Source organism: Diplotaxodon limnothrissa, linkage group LG18, assembly GCF_057381915.1.
Source record: "Diplotaxodon limnothrissa isolate DT_005_m linkage group LG18, D_limnothrissa_male_GT1.1, whole genome shotgun sequence".
In the NCBI taxonomy this organism is placed as follows: Eukaryota; Metazoa; Chordata; class Actinopteri; order Cichliformes; family Cichlidae; genus Diplotaxodon; species Diplotaxodon limnothrissa.
Window position 1 is genome coordinate 17993323 of NC_140613.1, and position 24779 is coordinate 18018101.

General features: G+C 43.6%; 1 protein-coding gene across 3 annotated transcripts in view; it reads left to right on the forward strand.

The window, feature by feature from the left end:
• LOC146613402 (zinc finger protein 521-like) overlaps positions 1-22327 on the forward strand; it is an 88496-nt gene extending 66169 nt beyond the window's left edge. For all 3 annotated transcript variants that reach the window (XM_085378269.1, XM_085378271.1, XM_085378270.1), the window contains 3 exons: positions 5332-5463; positions 11282-11397; positions 21948-22327. In XM_085378269.1, coding sequence (XP_085234395.1) covers positions 5332-5463; positions 11282-11397; positions 21948-21977 — 278 coding nt within the window. In that variant the 3' untranslated portion in view covers positions 21978-22327. The remainder of the gene's footprint in view (positions 1-5331; positions 5464-11281; positions 11398-21947) is intronic.
• The last annotated feature ends 2452 nt before the right edge of the window (positions 22328-24779 follow it).

The following is a 24779-nucleotide window of genomic DNA, read 5'->3' on the forward strand; positions in this document are numbered from 1 at the left end:
GAGAGGCAACAGGTCTGCATAATTTCCGTCCAATTTTTCTTTTATGTAGTTATGTAGTCAAGTTGTCATAAAGGTGAGTCATTAAACATAAAACAAAGCACAGAAGGCTCTGCACAAATACTGGCGTTCATGTAGTCAGTGGCACACAGACTCTTTTGCATAACTGGCCTCAGGTATTCTAGTAGAAAATGGTTTAATGTATTGTAGTAATTCATAGCGAAGCGGTGTCCTTAATAATTCAGTAATGACTGTTAATTATAGCCTTTTTCTATATATATATTACATTTTTATTTACATATATAAAAATCTGAGCATTGCTATATACATGTGTAGGGAATCGGAGCAAATAGCTCAACTAAAAATGTCTGCTCGTTGTGCTTATGGAGAAGGAGAAAAGTCCTTATGCTTGCATCCCTCTTGTTTTGTAAAACCCAAAAGGTGTTCTAGTCGGCTAAACCTTTTGTAACACCCATTCAAGCGTTACGCATGTTTATCTCGACACAAAAACCTGCCAGTTTGGTGTTTCTACCTCTGGCGTGGTAGCCAAGGGAGCTGTGAAGCGGTTAATGTAGGCGCAGAGTGGCTGATCCTAGCAGGAGCCTAGCCCTGCTCTGATTAGCACCTCCAACGAGCTGCCATGCATCAGAGCTGACATTCTCCGAGAGTCATGTTCCCCCAGAATCCTTTGCTCTCGCTGTGCGAGGGCGTCACCACTGCCTGACATGTCACAGCCAACAATCTCACTTCACCTCTCATTCTCCCTCTGGAGGTTGGAAAGCAGCATCAGCCGCGCTCCAGCGTTGGGACCCTGACATGGGGGCTCAGCTTATCTTTTTTTTTTTTTTACTTCTTTCTTGCAGACACAGGCTATATCTTTTCCATGCAGGTCTTACTACAGTACCAACACCTTTCATTTTGTATTGTAGTAAGTTCTCCAGTATCTCGATTCCATTAGCTAGCTCAAACACATTACCATCACTGTTTGTGTAATGCATTAGGTCTTTGATGGAGTGTGTGGAGGGGTTGGGGGGATTTTACAATGCCTGAGTAAAATCTTATACTTGAATCTCAAACATTTTGCACTTGATTGACTCTGTCCTTCTAAAACTGTGGAGGCAGGAGATAGATATTAGTGCTGTTCCCCCCGGGCAGTTCTCCAATCAGCTTCAGTCCAGGGGGAGTCCATCCCTTTGCGTTCCCACCTACAACCTCCCTACCCCCACATGCTGCATTCACCAGGCCCTAATGGGTGTAGCAATACTTCTGAAATGAGTTTATTCCTTATGAGCAGTGCCTCCACCTCAAGAGAGCGCACCACACAGAGGTGGAGTCAATTTGTATTCACCCATAATTCCCTGGGCCTTAATCACTCTGATTTTCCTCCCATTATCTGTTAATGGATAGTTCCCGCGGAGAGAAGAGAGAAGTAAACCCACCTACTGTTTACAGGCCTGAAGCTGTCTACTCTGCTACCATCCACAATCCCATGGTGGGTTGTATATACAGCAGTGAGTCCGCTGAAAACCGAATCTTCTTGGATTATTAACATATAACTCCAATATGTGGCTGAATAGCAGGAGACAGATGGTGGAATAGAAACCAAACTCTTGCTAAAGGTGAAATTCCTCATAAACAAGATTGTTCTGAAAATAAATGTAAAAAAAGGCATTTCTGTTTTTATGGCTAGGTTTGGCAGCTTAGAAACTCAGCACTGACCTGTTAGTTATAAATCGACCCCCCCCCACACACACACACACACGCATTCTTCACGCATTCCCTGTGATTACTATGGTTGTTGTGCCTGTATCTTGTTTAAAACAACCACTAAATATTCCCAATTTGTTCCCCCAGTTGTTTGCTCATTACTTTCAGCGCAGAAGTGCCTTGATTGATGCCGTTAATATCATCTGCTTTGGCGACACGAGAAACACGGGCCCCTGTGAGCCTGAGCTTCAGAGAACTGTTCATTATGCCCCAGAGAAGAGCGCAGATCTAAGTATCAGATTTTTCTTGTCCAAAGTCAAACGCTGAAAGTGGTCCTGAATTCCCTTCGCATTCTCACTGCTCCTCGGCAGAATTGTTTAAAGGGAGAAAGGGGCAGTGGTGGTGAGGGAAGCGGTGGCGTTGGAACGGAATAAGCTGAGGGAGAGTTTTTAATTAAGCAATGCCCTGCGATATACTTAATTACACATTATTGTCAGAAAGTTAGAGCGCCTTTTAGTTACATCGGTTTCAGTCACTGTCAGCTGACGGCTGTGCGTTTGTACTCTTAAGCACAATAAAACATCTATCAGAATCGCAGGCGCTTTTACCGCTGCCTTACAAAATTCAATATGCTGCAGCTGTGTCGCTGTTACATAAAGAGTTCACTAAACTATGGAAGCGAGACCTGCAAGCCCCAGCGTCCCAAACAACCTTCAACGGCACATGAACTTCAGCCTGGATACAAAAAAAAGGGAAAAAAGTAAACAGCACAGAGAAATAAAGACCATTCTTTTTGAGAATAGTTTTTTCCTCTCCCCCTCTCCTGTCCTCCACATGGGAGAGATATTAGGCGTTTGTGTTTTAAGGAGCTGTGAAATACATAAACCATGAGCCACAGGAACGCAAGGCCCTGTGGATATGCAGATGGGCTTACTTTGCTGGTGTCAGGGATGCTTAGAGGGAGCAGACACAGGAGCAGTTCTCATCTAAAGGATTTTCTTAGGAGTGCGGAGGGACAGGGTGGTGGCAGTGGAGAACACCCGGGAGACTCTGAAACAGAGAGTGGGAGGAGGGAAAGGGAGAGAGATGAGGATAGAGAGAGAGGGCTGACAGTCCCCTGTGGCCCTGTAACTATATCCAGAGTCTGCTCGGTGGATAGAGAGGGGTGGGGGCTCACGCAGGGCCATGCTGATTGGGCAGCCCAAGAGAAGGGCTGGGGGAGCAACAGGAAGTGACCTCAGCCCAATGAGGCAGCTATAGGGGCGAGCAAGCCGACTTCCTCCCTTGGCTCTCACTAAGAAACAAGCTGCCAGCCTGATTCAACCCCTGTTACACTGCTGAATACAAACCCAGCCCTAAACAGGCTACATTAGAGGTGCTAACGGAGCAGAATTTGCTTGTGATAGGCCCTCACTTAAACCTCGTTTTCCCTCTCAGTCGCATATCCTCAACACTAAAAGATATTATATATCAACAGTGGCGTCATCTTAATGTTGACAAATCATGTGAAAATTAATACTTTGACTCCACAAGTATAAGTAGCTTTGTGGCCAAAAGCCTTGTGAGCATTGTGGCCACATAAAGTGCCTGTAGAGAAATCATTCTAAGGCATGGATTTGCTAACAGTAAGAAAAAAACAAAATTGCTCCTGTATTCTTTAAATTGGGAACATTCTGTTTCATTTATATCTGTCATTTTCACCTGATGCACCTGCTCACAGACACAGTCACACACATGCACACATGCAAGGTCAGTCAGGCAGGTGCAGAGTTATATGCATAATGAAGCAGGCCAGGTCTCCAAAGGGACCGCATTGTGCACTAGGGTCAAATGAGGGCTGCACATATGGCAGAAGAACAGATCTGTGCACGCTGCAGCAAGGTTGACCTTAGTGTACACCGTCACACAGATAAGCACACTGAATGGTGATCAAAGAGGACAGTGATCCTCTTGCACGGCTGCGTGGATGCGCTCGTGGCAAACACCCCCTCCCCTTCCCCTCTTTCGCTGATGCCTGCTGCTACACTCAGATGCACATGTAGGCTACAGAGTATCTCATCTGTCAAATGCATGATTGCAGAACACAGCATCAACTCTTTCCCTTTCAAACTACCATGAGCTGCTTTGATCAGCTTTTACCTTTTGTGAGACAGACATACAGGAATGTTGTCTGTGAGCTTGTGCTGATGCACAACTAATTTGGGTTTTTTTAGGTTTCAGACATCATATTAAAGGATATGCATGATGAAAGAAGATTAAGAAGAAAAAAAAATGGAAAAAATGTGTTATAGTAAAAACTGCAGTGTACTGCAAAGAGCCTGACACTGTAGGAGATGTTTTCATTCCTTTTTTTTCCAGAATATTGGGGTTATTGGGTCACAGTTGTCTCTATTTGTCAGTATCAGTCGATGAGTGCAAACACTGCGATACTGCCTATTTTTATGTCTAGTTTCAGCTTTAAGAAATTCAGAAAAACATTTTAGAGCTAAGGCTTTTTTTTTCATTCTCTAATATTTTAGAAATAATTGCCCAGTATAGCTTAAAATGTGGTGGCCAAGGTGACCATATTCTTGGAAAGCTTTGCTTTTCAGATTACTTGTTTGCCAAATTTGCCTAAAGCATGTTCAACTAACCCTCTACCTGGACCCACCAGGAATCAAGCTCTGCACAGCTGTTTAGGTGGATTATGTATACATGCTTCTGGCACCCAGGGTCTATGCGGTGAGCACTGGGCTGCAGAGACCTGGGGATAAACCATGGCTGAGTCCCAGAGGTATGCACCCCCGCCCCTTTGCCGTACAGTAGCAAGAGTTTGATCGAGCACTAGTCTGGCAGAGTGCATAGGCCTTTTATTGACACACTGGAGATGGGCAGTTCTCTAAAAGTCTGAGTCAGCAGATTGTTGTGCTGCAAAGAAATGTGCAGGTCTACCACGATGACATTTATTTAAGCTATCATTGGCTGTGGTTGAGGTAGTCAAATGTTGATATAGACATTTGGGTATTTTTAAAGCAAAGAAGATAATCTGTCGTGCAAGTGAGCGTGCTGTAAAGGAGAGTTGGGTTTATACGAGTTGATGAGAGCCGAGATCAGGGACATATAAGTAAGGTTTGAGAAGCATTTTTTCAGTTATTTGGGGGGGGATTTTGTCCTTGAAAAACTGATAATGACCCTCTGCACCGTTTGACATGCACTGTTTGACTATTGTTGATTTATTTTTGATTCGCAGTCTGCGAAGCACATATGACTCTTTCCTCCTCCATTTAGACTTTGCAGATTTATTTTTATGTAAGTTGATGAAAAGAAAAGGGAAAAAAAGATGACACTCGCCATGTTCAAAGTGCAAGCCCTCGTCTGAGCTATTAGGACCCCAGCTGGTCATCCAATTTATGCCTGATGGGAGCAGATCACACAATATTTTTTTTTCCTGTTTGAGTCATGAAAATCACAGACACAAGAGTGTTCCTATAAATTTGTTACATTTAAATTTCATGTTAAAAGGGAAGAGGGAAAAAAGGACCAGGGCAAAGTGAGATCTCTGCAACTCCTCAGCCATTCATGCTCTGCTTCTTCCGCCTCTTATGGTTTTCTGCGTATTTTCTTTTTTTTGTTGTTTCTTCTCTACAGAGGAAGGATTGAACCATGAATGCAAGCTCTGCAGTCAGTCATTTGACTCACCAGCGAAGCTTCAATGCCACCTGATTGAGCACAGCTTTGAGGGCATGGGTGGAACCTTCAAGTGCCCGGTCTGCTTTACAGGTGCGTATTGTGCATGTGTTTGTGTGCATGCAAGCGTGTGTGTATCGTGCAGTATCAGCCCAGTGAACACATGGAAAGATTATAAATTAAAAGTTTTTTTTATGTTAACTTTTCTAACACAGTTACATTTTCAACAAAGCTTCTTTGCATGTTTTTTCTTTTTCGCTTTGAAGGCAAATGGGTTCTAAATGAGTTGGGAAAGGTCGATCAAGCAGGCCAGCTAAAGCTAAGAGCAGTTTGCTGCATGTGGATTTTTATTTAGTCAAATTGCCTCCAAATCAAGGCCAAAGAAGTGTCATGAGGTGAGAGGGGGAGAAAGAAAGAGAGCAGGGGGGAAGGCAGTGTGAGCTGAGGGGAGATGGGGGATTGAGGAGTGGGGAAAGAAAAGGAGATGTGCTAATTGTGGATGGCAGTGGTGCTGATAGCTGTAATGATCTCATCTGTCTCTGTGCGTGGAGGTGGAAGGACCGGACTCCTCCTGAGAGGATAGCGCCCTCCTTCAGTGTCAACAGGGTTAACTATCTCTATAATGAAATCTGCAAAGTCGTTAACTTCAGCTCTTCACTCTTTCTCCCATCTCAGCTCTTTACTCTTCCTAACACTTTTTTGGTCCTCAGCTCATTTCCCCCTCTTGTGCTTCCTGTAACCCCCCATCCACCCATTGCACAAAAACTAATTTGTCTCTCCTTCACTTGTTACATCAATTAACATCATTAGTTCCCATTTTGCGCGTTGCTCAAAGTTGTTTTCACATCTTTTTTTTTAACTCCAGATCCCCCTCACATCGCCGCTCCTTCTTCCTTTTCCTTCTTTCTCTCCACTCCCCTCCCTCTAGTCTGCTCCACTTCTCTCATTGCTGTTTTGGCCTTATCTCTCTTTTAGGAGAGGCCTATTGATATTTCCCCACCCCGAACCCCCCCCCCCCCCCCCCCTCCTCCTCCTCCTACCCCTCACAGGGGTCTGGGCATTTAATATACAGAGCATGCCTCCTTCATCTGAGCCTTCATTTTCCACCGCCGGCTTTGACAGACAGGTCCCCCCTCTCCCTCTGCGTCCATATCGATCACGGCGCATGAGAGAGAGGGATGCTGGGAGGGAGAGGGGAGGAGGGAGAGACAGAGTACACCCTCAGGACAGCGGTCGCAGTGCAGACAGACAGATGGGCGAAGGCCTATGGTAGCGGGGAAGGAAGGCTGTGGAGAGTATGGGATGAACGGAAAGGCCTCCCTCTGTTGGGGATGCAGGGGACAGGCAGACTGAAGTCAGAGCACTTGGAGAAAAAGGAGCAGTTGAGAGATTGGCTAAACAGCTGAATGTATCTCTTCAAGCTGAGCTTGACATAAAGTAAAGAAAAAACACTTGTTTAACACCCTAACATAACTCTACTTACAGTATATTGTCAGATAATATGCACTAAGTTCGTTTTTTTATGTGCTTCATTTCATGGACTTTTTTGGATTTTTTATCACTACACAGAGTAGTAGAAAAAGTTAATTACAACTTTTCATCGATAGAACATACATATTAAGTTAAGATACCAGTAAATTTAAGCAGCAAAAAACAAAATAATGTTTTCTATATATTTCTTTGTGTTTTACTGACACTTAATGGAAACCATAGAAGCCATTTAACTTTTGCACTTTAGTACTTTTGTTGCATTGTTGAGGCAGTAATGATGTAAAAAAAATAGTTTTCTACTAAAAAGTACCACACAAAAGTACTTTAAAGTAAATAAAAAGTACTTCAGTGTTATCAGAAAAATGTAGTACAAAAATTGCAAAAAGGTAAAAAAACAAACAAAAAAAACAGCTATTATGTACATTTATGAATGAGTTCTTATACATATGTTGCAACATACTTGTCCAAAGTAGAGCTAATTTTAACTGTTAGTTTAAGGTAGTGCATTAACATATAACAAGATTATCCGGTGATTCATACATAAAGTTGTAATATACAGATATCAAGTGATAATGGTAAATGAAACGGTTATATTCACATCGAAACACTTTAAAACAATACTTAAGTGTATTACCAAATAGACTGAAGTACTTTTTACTTCTGGTCATTAAAACTGTTTTGTTTTCAGAGAACGCTTTCTAAAATCAACCATTTTTGTTTGCACCATTTTAAATCCATATTTGCATATTAAAAGGATTCCCATTTTAGGTATAATGATTGGAACATGAACATGAAAGCAAAACTTTGATCAAACTAGGTGGTGGAGGTAGTAGTTCCTGGGTTATTGAGTCCGCTTGATTAACAAGGTTACTCTTTGTTTAAAAGATCATCCCCCCGTGATGCCCATGTTTTAGTTTGATCTACCCCCATGCGACCTGAAAAACGCAACGGGAGGTAGAGAATGAATGTCATTCTTTGACACACCTGATTACTCTCAATCCACACCAATGGGAATGGCGAGAGGACAAAAAAAAAAAAAAAACCTAGCACAAAACAGACCGGAGCAGAAGTATGGAGCGGGGGGGAAGTAAGTTGTCGATGGTGGATGAGGAGAGACAAAATAGAAGAGAAAAGGAGACAAACTTAGAGGAAACTGAGAAGGTTGCAACTGGCAAGTTTGGATGTGAGATGAAAGGAGGGAAGTGGAGGAGGAAAAGAGAACTGTGTAGGGGAGGGAGGGTAAATGGAGAGAGGTCCATAAGCCCCTGGATGATGAGAGAGAGGCTGACTCTCCCAGGACAGATTTGACAGGTTTCAGAAGTGGGGGAGCCTGCAGCTAGAAGTGTCTGCCTGCACCCTTAGGAGCAGTAGCGAGGGCTGGTGTGGAAATTGTGATTGGGAATATGTGCTTAAGACAAACAAAACAGAAGAAAGTGTGCCTGATGAAAGTCCTGTGTATGTGTGTGCGCGCGTGTGTGTCTGTACGTGTGTGTATACGTATACACTTTTCTTTTACTTATGTCACAGCGTGAAGTAGAAACTTAAAAAAACTAGAGGAGGCGCTGCTTTAGAATCCACACGAGTCTGACAACTACAGTAGTTTAATTAGTTTTTTTTGTGTTTAGTTGCTGCGCATGTTTGCGCTGGTGCTTGATGTTAGAATTATGACATCTTACCACCAAAAACAAATAAAACACACGGGCTTAGCCTTTTCCCGAAATTTCGCAGTTATCGGCTCCATATCAACTCGCGCGGCCGACTTATTTGTGTTGCCTCGAAACTCTCGTATCGGCCTCTGCATTGTGAACCCTTGGATTAAGCAGGAACCAGTACGTGTAAGCTAGATGAATAAATAAAGGAAAAAGGAAAAAGAGGGGGGGAAGGATAAACTTATTTTTCCTCTCTGCACAAACAGCTCAGTATTGGTGCAGTGCAGCCTGCAGAGAGCACCACCCTGCCAAAATAAAGATGAGCTGGGGCCTGTAGTAAAGGAGACGTCTGCCATGGGCGGCCCCTGAGATCTAATCAGAGGGCTTAATATCCCCCACAGCGAGGAGACCTTGGCCCCTCAGCCCCCTCAGCCCTGACACCCCTGACGCCCAACCCGGCTCAGCGCTCTGTTCAGCTCTGCTCCGACTCCACAGCCAACAAACTCCACAAAGTTCTCTCTTTCCCTCTCTCGCTCCCTCCCTCTCTCTCTCCCTCGCTCATACTCAGCAGGGAGAGACACAATGGGCAGCCACTGATCCTGTTTGGATGTGGTTTTGGATTATTTCTTCCTTGTTTTTCTATGTCCTCATTTTAACCCTCTAGAAAGACATGCCTGTGTTCCTCCTCTAAATGGGCAATGCAATGGCATATTTTATATCTGACTCATGCTGCCAAATGCCAATGCAATGTCCCCCCATTGCCCATTTCAGCTTATCCCTTTATTACACGTTGCATGCTAATTTGAAAAACAACGACGAAGACAAAGGACTCCAAATTTGAACCCTGCTGTTAATTAAATGTTTACCACAGTAAATATTAGTGATTGCTGATTCTTGCAATCATCTTTAGTAAACATAAATACAGCCCGAGCCTTTAAAAATGTCAAAAACAAACATATATAAATTAGCAGAAAAGTATTTATTGGACTTACACTGGCATTAAAACATTTCAGGCCCCCGGTGCTTTAAATCAACTGTCACTTCCCACTTGTGTGTAAGTGACTGCCAAGCTATAAATTGATAAATGCGCTGCTGATTAAATGTAACTCTTACTGGAAGTGGACCAGAGATGCATGTAAATAGCAAGAAACAGCTAACTTGACATCTCAGTTGTGTTTGGCCCTATTGTACAGTATTTGAAGGCCCCCCAAGTCTCAAATCCATTTTTATTTTTGCTGTATTGACTTTTTCCTCCTCTAGCCAAAGACATAATGAAGGCTTCCTGCAGCTGCTGTGACCTGTTTCTGTACAGTATATGCAGACAAAACACAGCTAAAGAAATAGGCTATTGTTTATCAGCACATTATTTTTCCTTTCCAAGCTGTGTATTCCCCACAAAGAAAATTGTCATCGTTTTTGGAGCATAAAAGAGGCACAAATGTGCATGATAGCCGAGGCCTTAACCTTGAGCGGTAATATTTTGTAACCCGACTGTAAAAGCAGCCGTGTAGCCGCAGTTATGTTTATCCTCATATCGCCGCAGCCATTAGTTTCAGAAATGGACCATGGAGTTGTTTGTCAATTAGAGGAGGTTTGTTCATTTCTGGTTTAACATGCTGCCGTGTTCCAGAGACAGCTGTCACCCAGGCATTAGCAGTCGTAAGGCATCGCAGCACTGCGTCTGCTTTGGATCTAAACTTTTATTTCCCAGGTCAGGCGTGTGGCATTCGATGCGTCTCAAGTCTATATGACTCAGTAATTAATAACCCGGCTCTCACGTGAGCTCAAACTGGGACACGCTGAAGTTGCGGAGCCTCGCCAAGGGGGTTGCAGCAACCTCCCCAAAGCAATCGCCAGCAGACACTTCACCTTTTGTGGCTTTGCTCCCCCACCCCTCTTTCTCCTTGTGGCTCTCAGTGCATGCATTAGAAGAAAAGTTATTTCGAGCTGTAAGAAATTCAAATGAAGCCCCCACATGCTAACTTTTCCAGAGCATCCAGACCTTTGAGATTAGGCAGCCATCCTTAAAGCACAAGGGTCTGGGATAACAAACGGCATGTTTGAAGTGCTCCTTAGAGAATCCAGACACACACACACGTGCCAGACACATACACTCAAGACGCACACAGTTGCGTCCCCCTTGGCGTCTCAGCGTGGACTGTGGCTTAATTAAAGCACAAATGTACGGTATATGTTTTAAGTACCAGCAAGTTGTGTGTTTCCATGATGGTGAATGTAGTCTGCATGAATAAATAGCGCAACACCATGAATATTTATATTGTCAATATAATTAGCGATGTAGACTAATGGAGGCCATGTTTTGCACTTGAAGCCATGCCAATTTTTGCGGTTGTTTATTTTCCGGCTTGTTGTCCCCACAGTAGCGCTAAATAAAGACCGTTGTTATTCTCAAAACATTATGCATCCGCTAGCTGTGGCGCCATGCGTATGACCACTGCAGTTTTACTTTTAACACCTAAATTGTTCTCTGTTGTTTTTGGGGGACTCATAGCGCATGCATTTGTTTGTGATTAACTTATTTTTCTTGCCATTTGACATAGTCTGCTTTTGATTTTTATTCGGGCTAAAGCACTCAGGACGTTGCCTTGATGGAAGCGACATCTTTCTTTAATTTAGCCCCATCAATAAGAAGAAGAAGCAGAAAAAAAACAAGTCTTAATCTTGCAGCGTGTAAGCTAATGTATGCTAATATTTATCAATTTCTTCTCTACCCTTTGACACCCCCCCTACCTTCTCATGTATGTGAGCAGTGTTTGTCCAGGCCAATAAGCTCCAGCAGCACATCTTCTCTGCCCACGGACAGGAGGATAAGATCTATGACTGCTCACAGTGCCCGCAGAAGTTCTTCTTCCAGACAGAGTTACAGGTGAGCCTTGGGCCGGGGGGAGCTGAAGGGGCCTCTAGCAGAAACTGTGACTGCTAATCACACATGGCAGCTTAACAAACACTAAACACCGCTCACAGCACTCTGGTTATCCCCCTCCATCCCGGCTGGGATGAGAGACTCAGAAGGAATTATTTCAGTCCGTTTCCAAAACTCATTTGTGATGTGCAGATATGATTTGATTTGCTTATTAGACCAGCAGAGCACTAAAATATCTGGAATTAGAGGATTAGTGGAATGTTCGTTTTTGAAGAGGTAATTACATACGGTGCAGAGGCAAAAACACAGTTGAGTCAATATGCCTGCATCTCCCCTTCTAATCACAGAGGAGGCCTCGTGGCTAAATATGAGCTTTGTCCTCTGGGAGACCGTATCTGCCCTTCAACAAAGTTAGTAGTTGGACTTATGAACTCGCAATGTTAGAGAGATAATCCATTTTCTAGCAATCTTTTTCCATGGTCCTTGGAGAACCTGAAAAAATGAAACAAACCTTATTATATTATTTCACTGTGGAGGTGCTTTCAAGCAGCTCTGTTTTGTTTGGGGGATTCTTTATCATACACATGGCACACTTCTCATATCCACATTTTATCTCTTACCTTTTTGAAACGAAATCATTAAAATATGAGCGGTCTTAAAAGAACACCGTGTTCAGCGTAATCACTTAAAGTATTTTAATTCACCTTAAAGTGCTAAGAGAAGCCAGTAGCCCCTGACCATATCCTCTATGTGCATCTATTTGAAACTTGGATTAGCTGCGCCATGTATTAGCCGGGTAGCTGGTGGAAATATCCAGGGCTCGGCTGGCAATTGATCGGCAATGATTTTCATATTGAGATTCAGGTTGTAAACGCAGAGGTGTGCGTCTGCCAGGAGGAAGGTGAATGCAATCATTATCTGCTGGTCATTTGAGCATACAAACATGAATAAAACAAGGCCTGATCTACTGACATGCAACTCCACTGCAGAGAAGATTATTTAACAAGGCTCGCACTCCACCAAACTGCCAATGTGGAAGCCTTTCATTCACTTCAAGCTCTGCTATTTATCACATTTTCATCTCTCATTGGTACAAATGTTCTCTATATAGCGAGGGTTGTAGCAGGTACCTGTAAACAATCTCAAATAACCTGGGGATGTTTTCCTACTTTTTTTTTTTTTGTCTGACATTTTTTGGAATGAAGTGATCTCCACCTCCCGGAGGTGATGTTTCATGCATGATTATATTGTTTTACTCTGTGTGAAGAGACAAGAGCAGAACATGAAAGACCTATGGCACTCTCTTGTGAAACAGAGGGTTATGAAAGGAGAGCAGGAACGAGCTTGGGGGATAAGACGATCATTATGCTCAACATGTGCCATGCTCTCAAGGCAGTCCCATGTCTCTGCATGCTCACAGTCTCAAACATATACGGAGCACATATAGATACAAATATGTGCACTGCTTTCTTATGCAAAAACAGCGACTTTTTTTGTATACATGCCACGGCCAGCTCGTATCTTCAAGCTATTTTTTCACATTTTTATATTAGCATGCTAAAAATTGATTCAGTAAATGTTGGAATTGCTGCATCGCCCAGTTAAAACCTTACAAAGAGTGCAGGTTGGAGGCTTGTTTTTTAGTTGCTGTTTGTTTGCGGTTGCCATTTCCCATGCATCACACTTCAAAATGTCTCACTGACACAGGGCAGTCGTTTGTCAGTCTGTCAGAAGTGGAGCTGTCTTCCAGCAGCGAGAGCTCTCTCTCTTCGCCGGGTCTTGAGTTTGGAGTTTCTCCCTATTTCTCCCTGACACTCTGGCCCACTCACTGGCTGCCTGGGCTCCTCATCTCTCACAGTAGTCGGAGGGGTCAAAGGGCCGGTGCAAGCTGGGAGAAGGAGCGGCGAGAGGGAGAGCTGCCACGGCAGGTAAAGGGAAGCAGGAAAGATATTTTATTAATTTGCTGCTGAGATCCGGAAACAGACCAAAGGCTGTGACAGGTATCCAGCGCACCACTCCACATCATCCCCCCACCACCTCCCCCTGTGAACTCTACCCTGCAAGGGGCTAGCCAATTTTCGCCAGCCTGTCGAGATGGATGATGGGAGAGCATCCGTCTAATCAGCCCTCCTAGGACCCCCCGCCCAGCCACCCCCCTCAGACCGGCCAGATTGACTGACTCCTGGGCCTGTGTGCCCCAGAATCCATATTCCAATGGAGAATAATCTCTCTTTCTCTTCTTCACCTTCCCTCCATTTCTCAATTTCTCTCACAAAAATAAGCTGTGAGACGCATAGACCATCCTTCCCTTCGAAGATCTCCGGAGGACTCCCCTCTACCATCACAAACTCACACAGCCTGCACCCTGCGCATCCCTTTCCCTCAAATATGGAGCAGTCTAGATATTTCATGAAGTGCTGATAGGGAGGGCAAGGAGGCTGGCTGTGCTCTGCTCTCTCTGACCCTCAACTTCTGCCCACCCCTTGAGCAACAAACAGACATAGCTTCACTTCAGAATACACTCCCACCAAAATAAAATCCACTGTCTTCCCGTTGCTAGCGTCCCCGTTTGAGACAAAAAAAAAATGTCCCTGGGTTCTAATAAAGGCCATATTGCAATGTGAAACTTGATAATGAACTTCCTTTCCCCTTCATGTTGCCGTCGGATACAGTAGCTTTTCACATTGCAGAAAGAACAGAGCCACTGACAATGCTGCTAGGCTGGATTAATTAGCCAGATTCATTAACTGATGGATGCGCAGTATTAGCCACAGCTTAAATCTGACATTTCTCCGAGTGCAGTTCGTTTGTGAAGAAACGGACAAGTTCAGCTCTCGTACCACAGTATACTGGAGGGCTGCAATCATAGGATTCTCTCCCAATGATCTCAATTTCTCCATAGACAAGACAATGAGGCTGAAGTTACACAACAGTCAAGATGACATTTTCTGCGTGAGACTCCCTTGTTCCTTTTAAGCTGGGGTTGTCTCTGCTCCTTCCATCCTCCAGTTTCATTATCATTCCTTGGAAGTGACATGAGATTTTAAGTCATGTGTTAAGTCGCGCCGTGATCGACGGAGGAGTGGAAGGACTGAGATGCTGCATGACTTCTCCCTCTCTCCTCAGACGCCCGCAGGACACATACCTTAATTGGAGTGTCTTTTAAAAGGATTCCTTCAAAGACAATTCAAAGCTCCCTGGCCTTAATGAGTGCTGAAAGTGACAAGAGCACATCTGCATCATGTTCTACTTCCCCACACAAATGAGATTCTCCTCTCCCCGTGTGATACCCATTATTGCCAAGCTGTGTCCAATTCTGCTGTTTTAATTAAGCATATTTATAGGCTTTGCGGTCACCAGGTCATTGTAAACAGCTATGTATGTCATAACATGTGTCCAGGATAGAAAATAGGGAGAAAAAGGGGACTGATGGACACCGAGTGAGAAGAAGGGGGTAGCTGTATTAGATGGAAATAATTGTTGCCAAAGAAATCAGCGCAGTGTATGCTTTGCGCATTACAATGCAGCAAATGTCTGGAGTTGATTCTCTGAGTGATGGATCTTTAAAAAAAAAAAAAGCAAAAACAATATTTTTGGGTTTTATTTCCCTCCTTCCTTTTCATGAAGCATTCTTCAGTCTGAAGCACAGAGACCCAATTCCCCAGAAGTTATTCTTTCTTTCTTTTTTTTTGCCTCATGAATTTTAAAATATGCCCCGAAAAAATGCCCTAACTGCCCCGAGTCCCAAACGTGCGGCAAAAAAAAGAAGTAAAGCTTCATGTGTTTGTCCCTAAGTGGTGCTCAAACACCAAATTTTCTCTGAATATCTTGATCTGCCAAGTGTGACAGCTCTTCACGCTTTTGGAAGTTGCATATATATTTATATATATTTCCTTTCATATGACAACTTGTTTTCTTCTTCATCACCCCAGGTGCTCCGCATCCTGTCACCATTTCAAAAAAAGTTGCACTACAAAATAAAAGAACAAGGAATTAGGAAGAAAGTAACGGTGGCTTTTGTGAGGTGCCATCATTAATATTTTAGCGTATTTGTAATTACACTGTACACACACGGCTCTGCACTGTAAACGGGGACATAAACTCTCTTAGACGACTCGTGATGAATCACTGGTGTTCTAGTTTTGTAGGTGGATCAGAATTAGACAGCATGACAGACCTAATGATCCTAGGAGGATATTCTTTTTCTTGGTGCAAGAGTATGTTTGTGTGTATACATCTGCGTGCGTGCTGTATGTATTTGTCTTTGTCTCCATCTCTCCCAGGGTCTGATATGTGCATGCAAACACAATGTCTGGAGGGAGACATGACAAAAACTCCCAGAAGCCTTTGAGCCACTCTTTTTTTTTTCCTTTTTCCTCTGTTGCACCACTGGGGAAAGTTAAATCCAAACAAAAGAGGAGACGCTTGGTGTACTGTGCTAGAATCCATCACCGGATCTCTCCCTCAAACATGTCTCCTTTACTTTTCTTAGTTGACTTTTTCCAGCAACTTTGATAAAATACCATTTCAAGCGCTTCCCAGGAAACTCACTACAGGTTTAATTTACTCTCCGTGGTGATCTGATTTTTCAAGTGTCTGTTATGCTGTTGATGTTAACAAAATGCAACAGAGGCCAAAATAAACAGCATTAGAACAATTATTCCCCCCTCGAATTTCATATTCGCACATCATAACAGCCAAGTAATTTGACTCTTCAGCTCTGGAAAAGCAGGCTGAATGGCACCAATTGTGGGTCAATTAAAAGTTTATTTTGCGATCCGCTCCTCTATTTTGGCGAGGAAAACAGGAGAGCGCAGCTCGACTGTCGCCTTCGTGTGAAAGCGTGGAAGTGCAAGAGAAAATATAGTCCTCAAATAAATTGCTGCATTTGTGAAGTGGCATATCTACTGCAGCGGCGCTGGAGAGGTGGGGGGGGTGCTCTGTAGTATCCCTAGTCAAAGTCTGTCCCTGACTGAAGTGGTTAAATGTGAAAGTAATTGTGTTTTGTTTCTGGGACTGACATGTGGAACCCCATGGACCCCATCTCCCTCCTAGTGACAGGCAGAGATCCTCCCCCCTCGCTCTGTCTAATTAGAGGATGTAGCCCAGGGCTCATGTCCCAGGAAGACCCATCCCCCTCCCAAGATGGCTCCCCTAAGAAAGCCCTTAATTGGGTTCTTTAGTCATAGTCTTCATTTTGGCTGGAAAGGCATCTGTGTGTTGCTATCACCTCAGAATACAGTTTGTATCGCTCTCTTGTGTTTTTTTTTTTCGTTCTCTCTTTTTCTGCCTCTTGCTGGCCCTCTTTCTATTGCTTTTCCTCTCTCCCCTCTCCCCGTCTCCCACTCTCTCCTCACTTAATGAGGCCCCATAATAACACAGCAGTTGTGCAGTTGTTTTGCTACCTCAGTCAAACAGCGGGATCACTGCATAGTGTGTTTCTAGTACCATTCACTTGTCTACTTAGACAGGGTAATGAGTATCATTTGGAGCTACAAAGCACCAGCTCGCAAAAAAGGGTGGTCAGTCATCTCCAGTTACACCTCAGAAGTATTTGGTTGGGGTAGTTAGACATCTAATCAAAGCTTTTTTTGAACATTATGGATTTATTATATATTTTTACAACTGTTCGGTGTGGAAATGACTCACGTGGAAGACGCTGAAATCCATTGCTGTTGTCAACTCCACCCTAGCGTTTTGCTGTTACTGTATGACTATGACTCCCCGAGCACCTCGCTTCAAACAAGGCAGTCTGTTACCAAGGAGACCAGGCCGGTTGTGGCATAACAGTGTTTGGGGTCAACCCTCCCTACGGCCTGATAAGTGATGACTGTGGAGAATGCCAACCGCTGTATTATTTATTTATTTGATTGTGTTCTTCATTGGCTAAACTAGCCAGCAGTAAGCCTGGCCTCAGGTCAAAGCAGGAAGGGATTACTCCCTCAGTGGACTGGTCAACAGCAGAGAATGCACAAAGGGAGGACTGAGTCAATACTGGGCCGAGTTCAGCACACCATTAAAGATCAAGAAGGAATGCAACGCTCCTGTCTATCCCCACAGTAGTTTTGTTTGTTTTTTTAATTCATATTTTTATTAAGGTTTCAAAAGCAGGCATTCACAGTATGTACATCATGTAAGCATTCTTCATACTTAGGTTATCTGCCTTAAATACTGAAATAGTATTTTAATTTACATCCAAGTCATAAGGGAAGAATACTTACAATGATAGAAGTAATTGAAACCATCACATAATCCGAAAATCAAAAAACAAAAAACAAAACTCCCCACAGTAGTTTTGAACAGCGAGAAAACATTTTACGTGGCAGCAAAGCATGAATTGCAACCGCAAAAAATCACCAGAGAAACAGAGCGGCCATTACTGATCGAAGGCCGCTGTACATCTTTCGGTCGTTACGCAAACATAAATGAGCCTAAATAACTAAGTGATTAAATTCCTTCAAGTCAGTCTACAATGTGGAGGCTGCAGAAACGAATGCAGGTTCTTTGTTTTAGTATCGTTCGGTGACATTCTCTCTTATGCCTTAATTAAATTCCTGAGTGATGACTACGGGTATGCGTAGGTCTCAGTGGTTTTGTGCGTCGTCCCCGTGCTCCAGATGCGGCTATGCAGACTTACTGCATGCCAGGCATGTGATGTAAAGGCAGAGGCTTTCATTCGGAGCTTCGGGAGGGCGGCGTTTATAGTTTTGATTAGCTTTTTAAATATTTCATCATAGATAAATAAAAAAAGGAACTTGGGCTGCAGGTGTTACATGGATGTGCTGAACTCTTGAAATAAACAGTTTCTTTAATCTGATCTTTAATCTCCACTGTAAGTAAGTTTGATTTATGGATTGCTGTCACACCAGCATCTCCAATCATGTAAAGAAATGTTCTAACTCCAAGACTCTAACTCTACTTTATTTCTTTTTGTTAGAGCTTCCTTTACTAAAAATCAAAAGTGAGTAACATTATCATACTCTAGCTGCATTTCTTCCTACCTTTGTATGGATTACTAATATAGTAATTATGCTGCTAGTGTAAATGTGACTTTATCATAAACTTCTTACGATTGTAGCTTATAGCAGCAGTTAAGCCATTTAATTACAGGTCAGTTACATTTTCAACACTTGTTTTTTGAGGGTGGCATAATGCGACAGATTCTGGTCTATTCACTAGTCAACGCTGCACAATGTTTTATTTGTTTAAGAAGCCTTAAATAGGCCATAGCTTATAAAGTCATTATTGTTCGCTCAGCTCTCTAACCACTCAATAAAGCCCGGGTTTAATGTTACATGCCGGATAACACCAGGTAGAAGAGCAGATACAATGTACTTAACATGTGCTCAGCAGGTATTAACATTATGCTAATCAAACATTGTTAGCTTTGTGATTAAGCTTTACATCCTCTCTCTGTGATGTTGGGCAATCTGAAGATTGTCTTTAATACGGCAAGATCAGATGAAAGGGAGAACGTGTCTGCTAGTCCACTGGCCTTCCTCTGCAGAGCTGATGTAAGAGATGCACCTCTGTTGCCTCACTGGAGACCGGGTGCTATCGATGGAGACCAGAGCAATGGGGAACGACATAAAGAATGATTAGTTAATAAATCAGCTCCCTAGCCTGCTTGCTCTTTCCCGGTCTCCGCTCTTCCCCAATCGTTCCCCATATTTTCCCCTCGCTCTCTCCTTCTTTGCAGCCGCGTTAAATTCCTAAGACATGTTGCACCTGTTTGCATGGGTACACAAGACCCCTGCCAGGTGTTCTCCCTTCTCTTCCACTACCCCTGAGGGCGTTGCAGTAAGGTGATGTAATAAGATGAAAGTGGTGGTTTAACGGTGGCGGGGAGTCGGTGAGAGAACGGGAGAGGAGGAAGAGGCTCGCTCCGAGCCAGTGCAGCCAGTGCTCATAAGGGAGAAGCGGGTGCGCATTATTGATCAGTGCAAAATTTAATTTAGTGGAGAATTGACTGCTATGGTTTACCTGAACACTGCTGGTAACTGGGCCCTGCAGCAGGCCTGTGTGGCCAGCAGGTGGTTGAAAGGATCGAGGAGGAGATTAAGGGTTGGATATAAGGGAAGGAAATGGATGATAAGGGGAATGGCAGAGTTTCAGGGGGAATAGGATGGCATTGAAGGAGGGAGTTAAGATGAGAGCTAAAAGGCTTAATGGAGGGCATCTAATCCTAAATTGCAGTGATTCTAGTGTGACACCATTAGTGACATCCTCCTTCCTAGGGCAGTGGACATTTTGGTCATTTTGATGTGAATAATGCGATTTTCTATGTAACGTGACATTTGTTGAAGCGCACCGTGGGTATTTTACTTATCCAACACTTGCGCCGAGGCACTCGAAGAACTTGACAAGGATGAAGACAGGAAAGTGAATTTTCACTCTCCCTCCCTTTTACCACCTTCCGCACTCGTACACAGAACAGTTTATAGCTACTCTGCAGAGTTCAGTATCCACAGAGATAAAGGTATCAGTTTCATTTTCTTTTAATGTTTTTTTTATTCCTCCCTCCCTCTTTTCCTCTATTTCCCTTTAGTCTGCATGGCTGCCACAGCCACTGAAGTCGTTTAACACCGTCCTTGAGAAAGCCCTCAGTGAGAAAACTCCTGGCATGTTTAAGGAAAAGGTAGAATGCAGTGTGTGTCAGACAGAGCTGGGACATGCAGAGGGGGGAGCCATTCCCCAGAGGGGTTATTTTCCCCTCTAATAGCTGTTACGAGCCCTACATTATATCCAAGGAGCTACATTCCTTTGGGGTCCACAGACACACACACACACACACCTAGACGCACTGGCACACTCACACAAAGGCATGCACACTCAGTTGAGCACAAATTTTCTCTCTGTGTTTCTCTCTCTTTCACATACACACACACACACACACACACACTCAGTTCTAGCCGCTTTGCTCTCCCCGTGTCAATATCCTGCCATTTGAAGTCACGTACTGCAGGGGCTTCTGGGAGTCGCTGAGGAGCCAGGCTGACGGGTAATGGGCCGCATTCATTAATAAGGTTGCCGTGCTCCTGTCCCTCCTCAGCAACGCCAAGGATGTCTTCACCGGGGGGTAGGGGGTTGGTGGAGTGTGAGGAGGGGGAGGAGGTGAGGTGAGGAGAAAGAGAGAGAGAGAGAGAGAGAGAGAGAGAGCATCCCATGGGGAGTCTCCTCCCAGACTCACTTAAAGGAGCTTTATTTCAGCAAGAGAGGAAAGATGGAAGCAGAGGAGCTGTCCGGAGCCGCCTCTCTTTAAAAAAGGGAGCGCAGGGCCCAGGTGAGCTACACTAACCCGTACGGGGGTCACAATCCTGTTCCCCGTCAAACAGCTTATTACCCCACCTGTCGGGAAGTAATCGTCCTAGCTGAAAGGAAAGCTGTCGAGGCGTTTAAATGCTTTATATGGAGGCAGCCGAAAGGGTAAAGAGGGAAGGAATGAATGCAAGGGGGCTAATAGTTGCTCCCTACTGCTGCCCGAGGGATTCTGCACCACTGAAGGTGACTGCTTTGGTAAACCTTCAGACTGAGGTTGCGCTACTCATTTTCGGTTGTATTTGAAAGGCTAGTTAAGCAGTAAAAGTAGTGTAATTTCACATACTTTGATTACACATTTCCGTGCCTATGTGTAGGGTAAAATGTATGTGTGTACCGAGTGTGCGGCGGATGTGTGTATTTGTGCATGCATGCGTAGTGATGTCTCTGTGACAGGTGTGTCTAGTCCATGCCAGTTTAGAGAGTCCAAGGCTGTGTTTTAAACAGAGCACAGCAAGTGGGGCATGTAGTTTGCATTAAAGGGATTAGCAGTCACTTCAAAAGATGACCTGGATTCAGCCCACCAGGGACACCAGTTACACACCCCCTGGTCCACACTCCCTTTAAAGAACCTGGCACAGCTGCAACACTACAACCACTCTCGACGGTCTGTGTGTGTGCTTGCATAATTTTGGAAGATACAGCACAACAGTGCGATATTGTCAGCTTGTTATCCTGTCATAGTGAATTGTGCACAGTTAGAGACTTACAGAAGTGTGGAGGATCAAATCTTCTGAGGCCTTATCTGCGTGTGAAGTATTCCTTTTTTGGGGGTACATTTACAGCATGCTTAATGCACGTAGTCAGCGGACAGACAGAACTCCAAGGATGATATTCCATCGGGTCTGTCAGTGTGTTGTTATGGATTCGCTTTTGATTGGACAGGCAGGGTGGGATGTTATCGGTCAGTGGTCTTATGTGTCTGAGATTTAACTGTGGTATGGGCCCAAAGCTGACTACTATTGATCTACAGACCGATTTGACTTCCTTGCAAGTTAATTAGAAGGGAATGACGATGATATTCAAACATTGAGATGACCACACGGCAGTGCTCATGTCTGGATCATCGAATTTAAACAGAACTGTAAGCTTTGAGAACATCTACAGCCATATAAGGAGGTTTTGTTATGTCTTTTTAATGAAGGGGAAGGATTTTTTTTTTTTTTTTTTGGATTTCTGTTTTTGCGGTGTATGCCATCATAATGTTTTCCCTCTTTCTTTTTGTGTCCTTGCAGAACCACACGTTGACTCAGCACAGCAGCTAACATGGCAAAGCTCAGCGCCGTGGCCGAGAACAAGGATCACATGACGCACAGAATTATGCCCGACCGCCAATTACCGTCAGTGCAGTTTCCCACTGACTGTCTTGCACTGAAATTTTCAGTTACACCACAAGAAACGATGCCAGAGCAAGAAAAAAGAAAAGCAAAGCAAAGAAAATAAAAGAAGGAGGGGGGGAGAACAAAAAAGAAACCTCTCAGTAGGCCTACTTTACTAACCATTATTTCAGAAATAAAGAAAAAGCCAACTTGTTTGTACATAGACTTCTTCATGTGTTGCTTAACTACAGCTATATTGCAATCTTATACAGTATTTGCCGATGTACAGTTCAAAATGTTTGTCCAAAAAAAAAAATGAGAGACAGAGAAGAGGGAGGGAGGGAGGGAAAGAAAAAAAGATTCATTACATTGTCAGTCAGACCAGATGGGACTGAAGGAGAAACAGGGTGCCACTGAGAGCATAGGAAACTGTAGGACCTGGTGAGTGTTGTCAGGAAGACTCTTTTCATCAGTGCCACTCCTACTGCGCAGTACGTCACTCTGTATCCTGACATGGTCAATCATTATTGGGTGAAAAAAAAAAAGCTCGATTCACCAGCGTAGGCTGAAACCTTGTCTGTGTGTTCGTCCTAATATGGCTGCCAGAGGACCAGCTGTGAACTGTGGTGCGGCTAATCTCCACTGCCTGCGCTGGAGTTCAGACGAGAGGTGAAAAGGAAAAAAAATAAATTAAAAAATCATCCCAGAGAACAGAAAAAACAGGACAGAGGACAAGATGCTGATATATGCAAACGCAGTGACACAGATTTGGAAAAGGCTAGCTCCTTCTGTTGGCTCATGAACAGAGGCGCGAAACTCCCATGTGGCTCTCAGAGCGTGGGGAAATCTCCAGCCCACTGATTCAACCTGTACATTTCTGTTATTAATGTTTACTGCTCGTTCAAGCCTGGAGATTACTGGAATAATTTTTTTTTGTTTATGTTTTGTTATCTCTACTTGTTCTCTTTTTTTTCACAATGGGGGAAGTAAATCCAGTTGAATTTGGGATCATGAACGCTGAACACAATTTCGGTCTGTCACGGGATTTACCGTGGTTGCAAAACTCCATCCCTGGCTCTCCTGGAGAGTGCCCAAGTACTTTTTCTTGTTGTTGTGTTTTTATTTTGTTTTTTTCTTTAACTTTTTTAAATTTTTTTGCAGTGTCCCATTGCTCTCTGCTCAAGCTGGAAGCCACTGTGGCATCATACACAACTTTAATCCATTCTGTTATGTAAATGTTTTGCATTCATTGAACCTGAGATGCACTTTTGTATGAAACTTTAATGTTTTGACATTTTGATCGAGAATCGTTCGTACGCAGTTTACAGGAAATCACCATCTCCTGCGGCAAAAAGACAGTTATCTCCGATGTTATTAAAATGTATTGTACAAATATGGAGTTCTGTATTTGGCAGACCTCATTTTTTTGTGTTGCACATGTGATGGAAATATTAAAAACTGTATGAGGAAATGGACTCCATGTCCCTCCATCTTAACAGTCTGTATGTTAATGTGTTGGTGTGTGCGTGTGAGTGTGTGTGTGCGTGTGTGTGTGTGTGAGTGAGCGAGAACACAATTAACCCATCAGACGAGACCTATGACAGCATAAACAGGATCATCATCAGATGCTTACACCGCTTTTTTTTTTTTCATTGTATCAAATTGCATCCTATTTTTTCTCCCTCCCTCGTGGCTCACACTAACGAACATCTGAGCATCTTAAGGGAGGTCTGTGTTATTAATGACTCCATTACCCATCACCCTGTGCGGTCCCATTCTACACACCCTTGCGCTGGGTCTATTTAGGGAGCCTCCAGCACTCCGGGGGACAGAGGAAAAGACTCTTCTGCCTTTGCCGAATGGGACAAAACCCGCGCAACAACATCTGTCTGTCTCAGTAGATGATTCATCAGCGGTGACACACGAGCAGCATAACATTTGTTGAAGCTTTCAGTTTTGTTTTGAAAAGGCTCAGCGCTGCAGCTCAAAGCACTTTAACTGTGGTGAGTAACAAGACTGAAAAGTGATGGTTCATTTGAAATAAACAGTGGATACGGCTTTCGAGTTGTACTGTATCTAAAAACACTGCATACTTAACTGTGTTATAAGAACAATAGGAGGAAAAAAACACGCTTATATGTTATTTTGATCCATTAAGACCAGAATATATAAAAAAGCAAGGATGCGATCCCTTGGATTGGGATTTAAGCTAATTTGTGCCATGATCACAATCACAAGATCTGAGAATTTTATCAAACATCTGTATAATTCAGCTTTTCCTAAACATGCACAACATGAAATGCACATTAGGTTTTACAACATTAACATATTGGGGATTGTGGACAGGGCCTCACACAATGACTGACTTTCACAATGAAGATGCAACCCCTCATCCTAATCGAAAGTGGTACATCCCAGCATTAACTGTCATACCAAATGCAAGCTGGGCATCCATTAAACAACTTTGCTAGCATCTCCCTGTGCCAGGCACTTTTAATAAGCTTCAAGGGCATTTGAACAGGTCCAAAACTTTGCTTTGCCAGAGATGGACTGGCCCACATCATCCATTACATTAAATTGGGTGGCGGCCTCCAGCTCATATTTATGATTTAATTAAATTCACTTGTGAGGCGTATCAGAACCACTGCGGCCTCCCTTTTAACGCCAGCCTAAGCAGCAAAACGTACACACACACGCGCAGCTACACACGTTGTGTTTTTGACACTCGCCCAAGTGTGTGAGACTTTG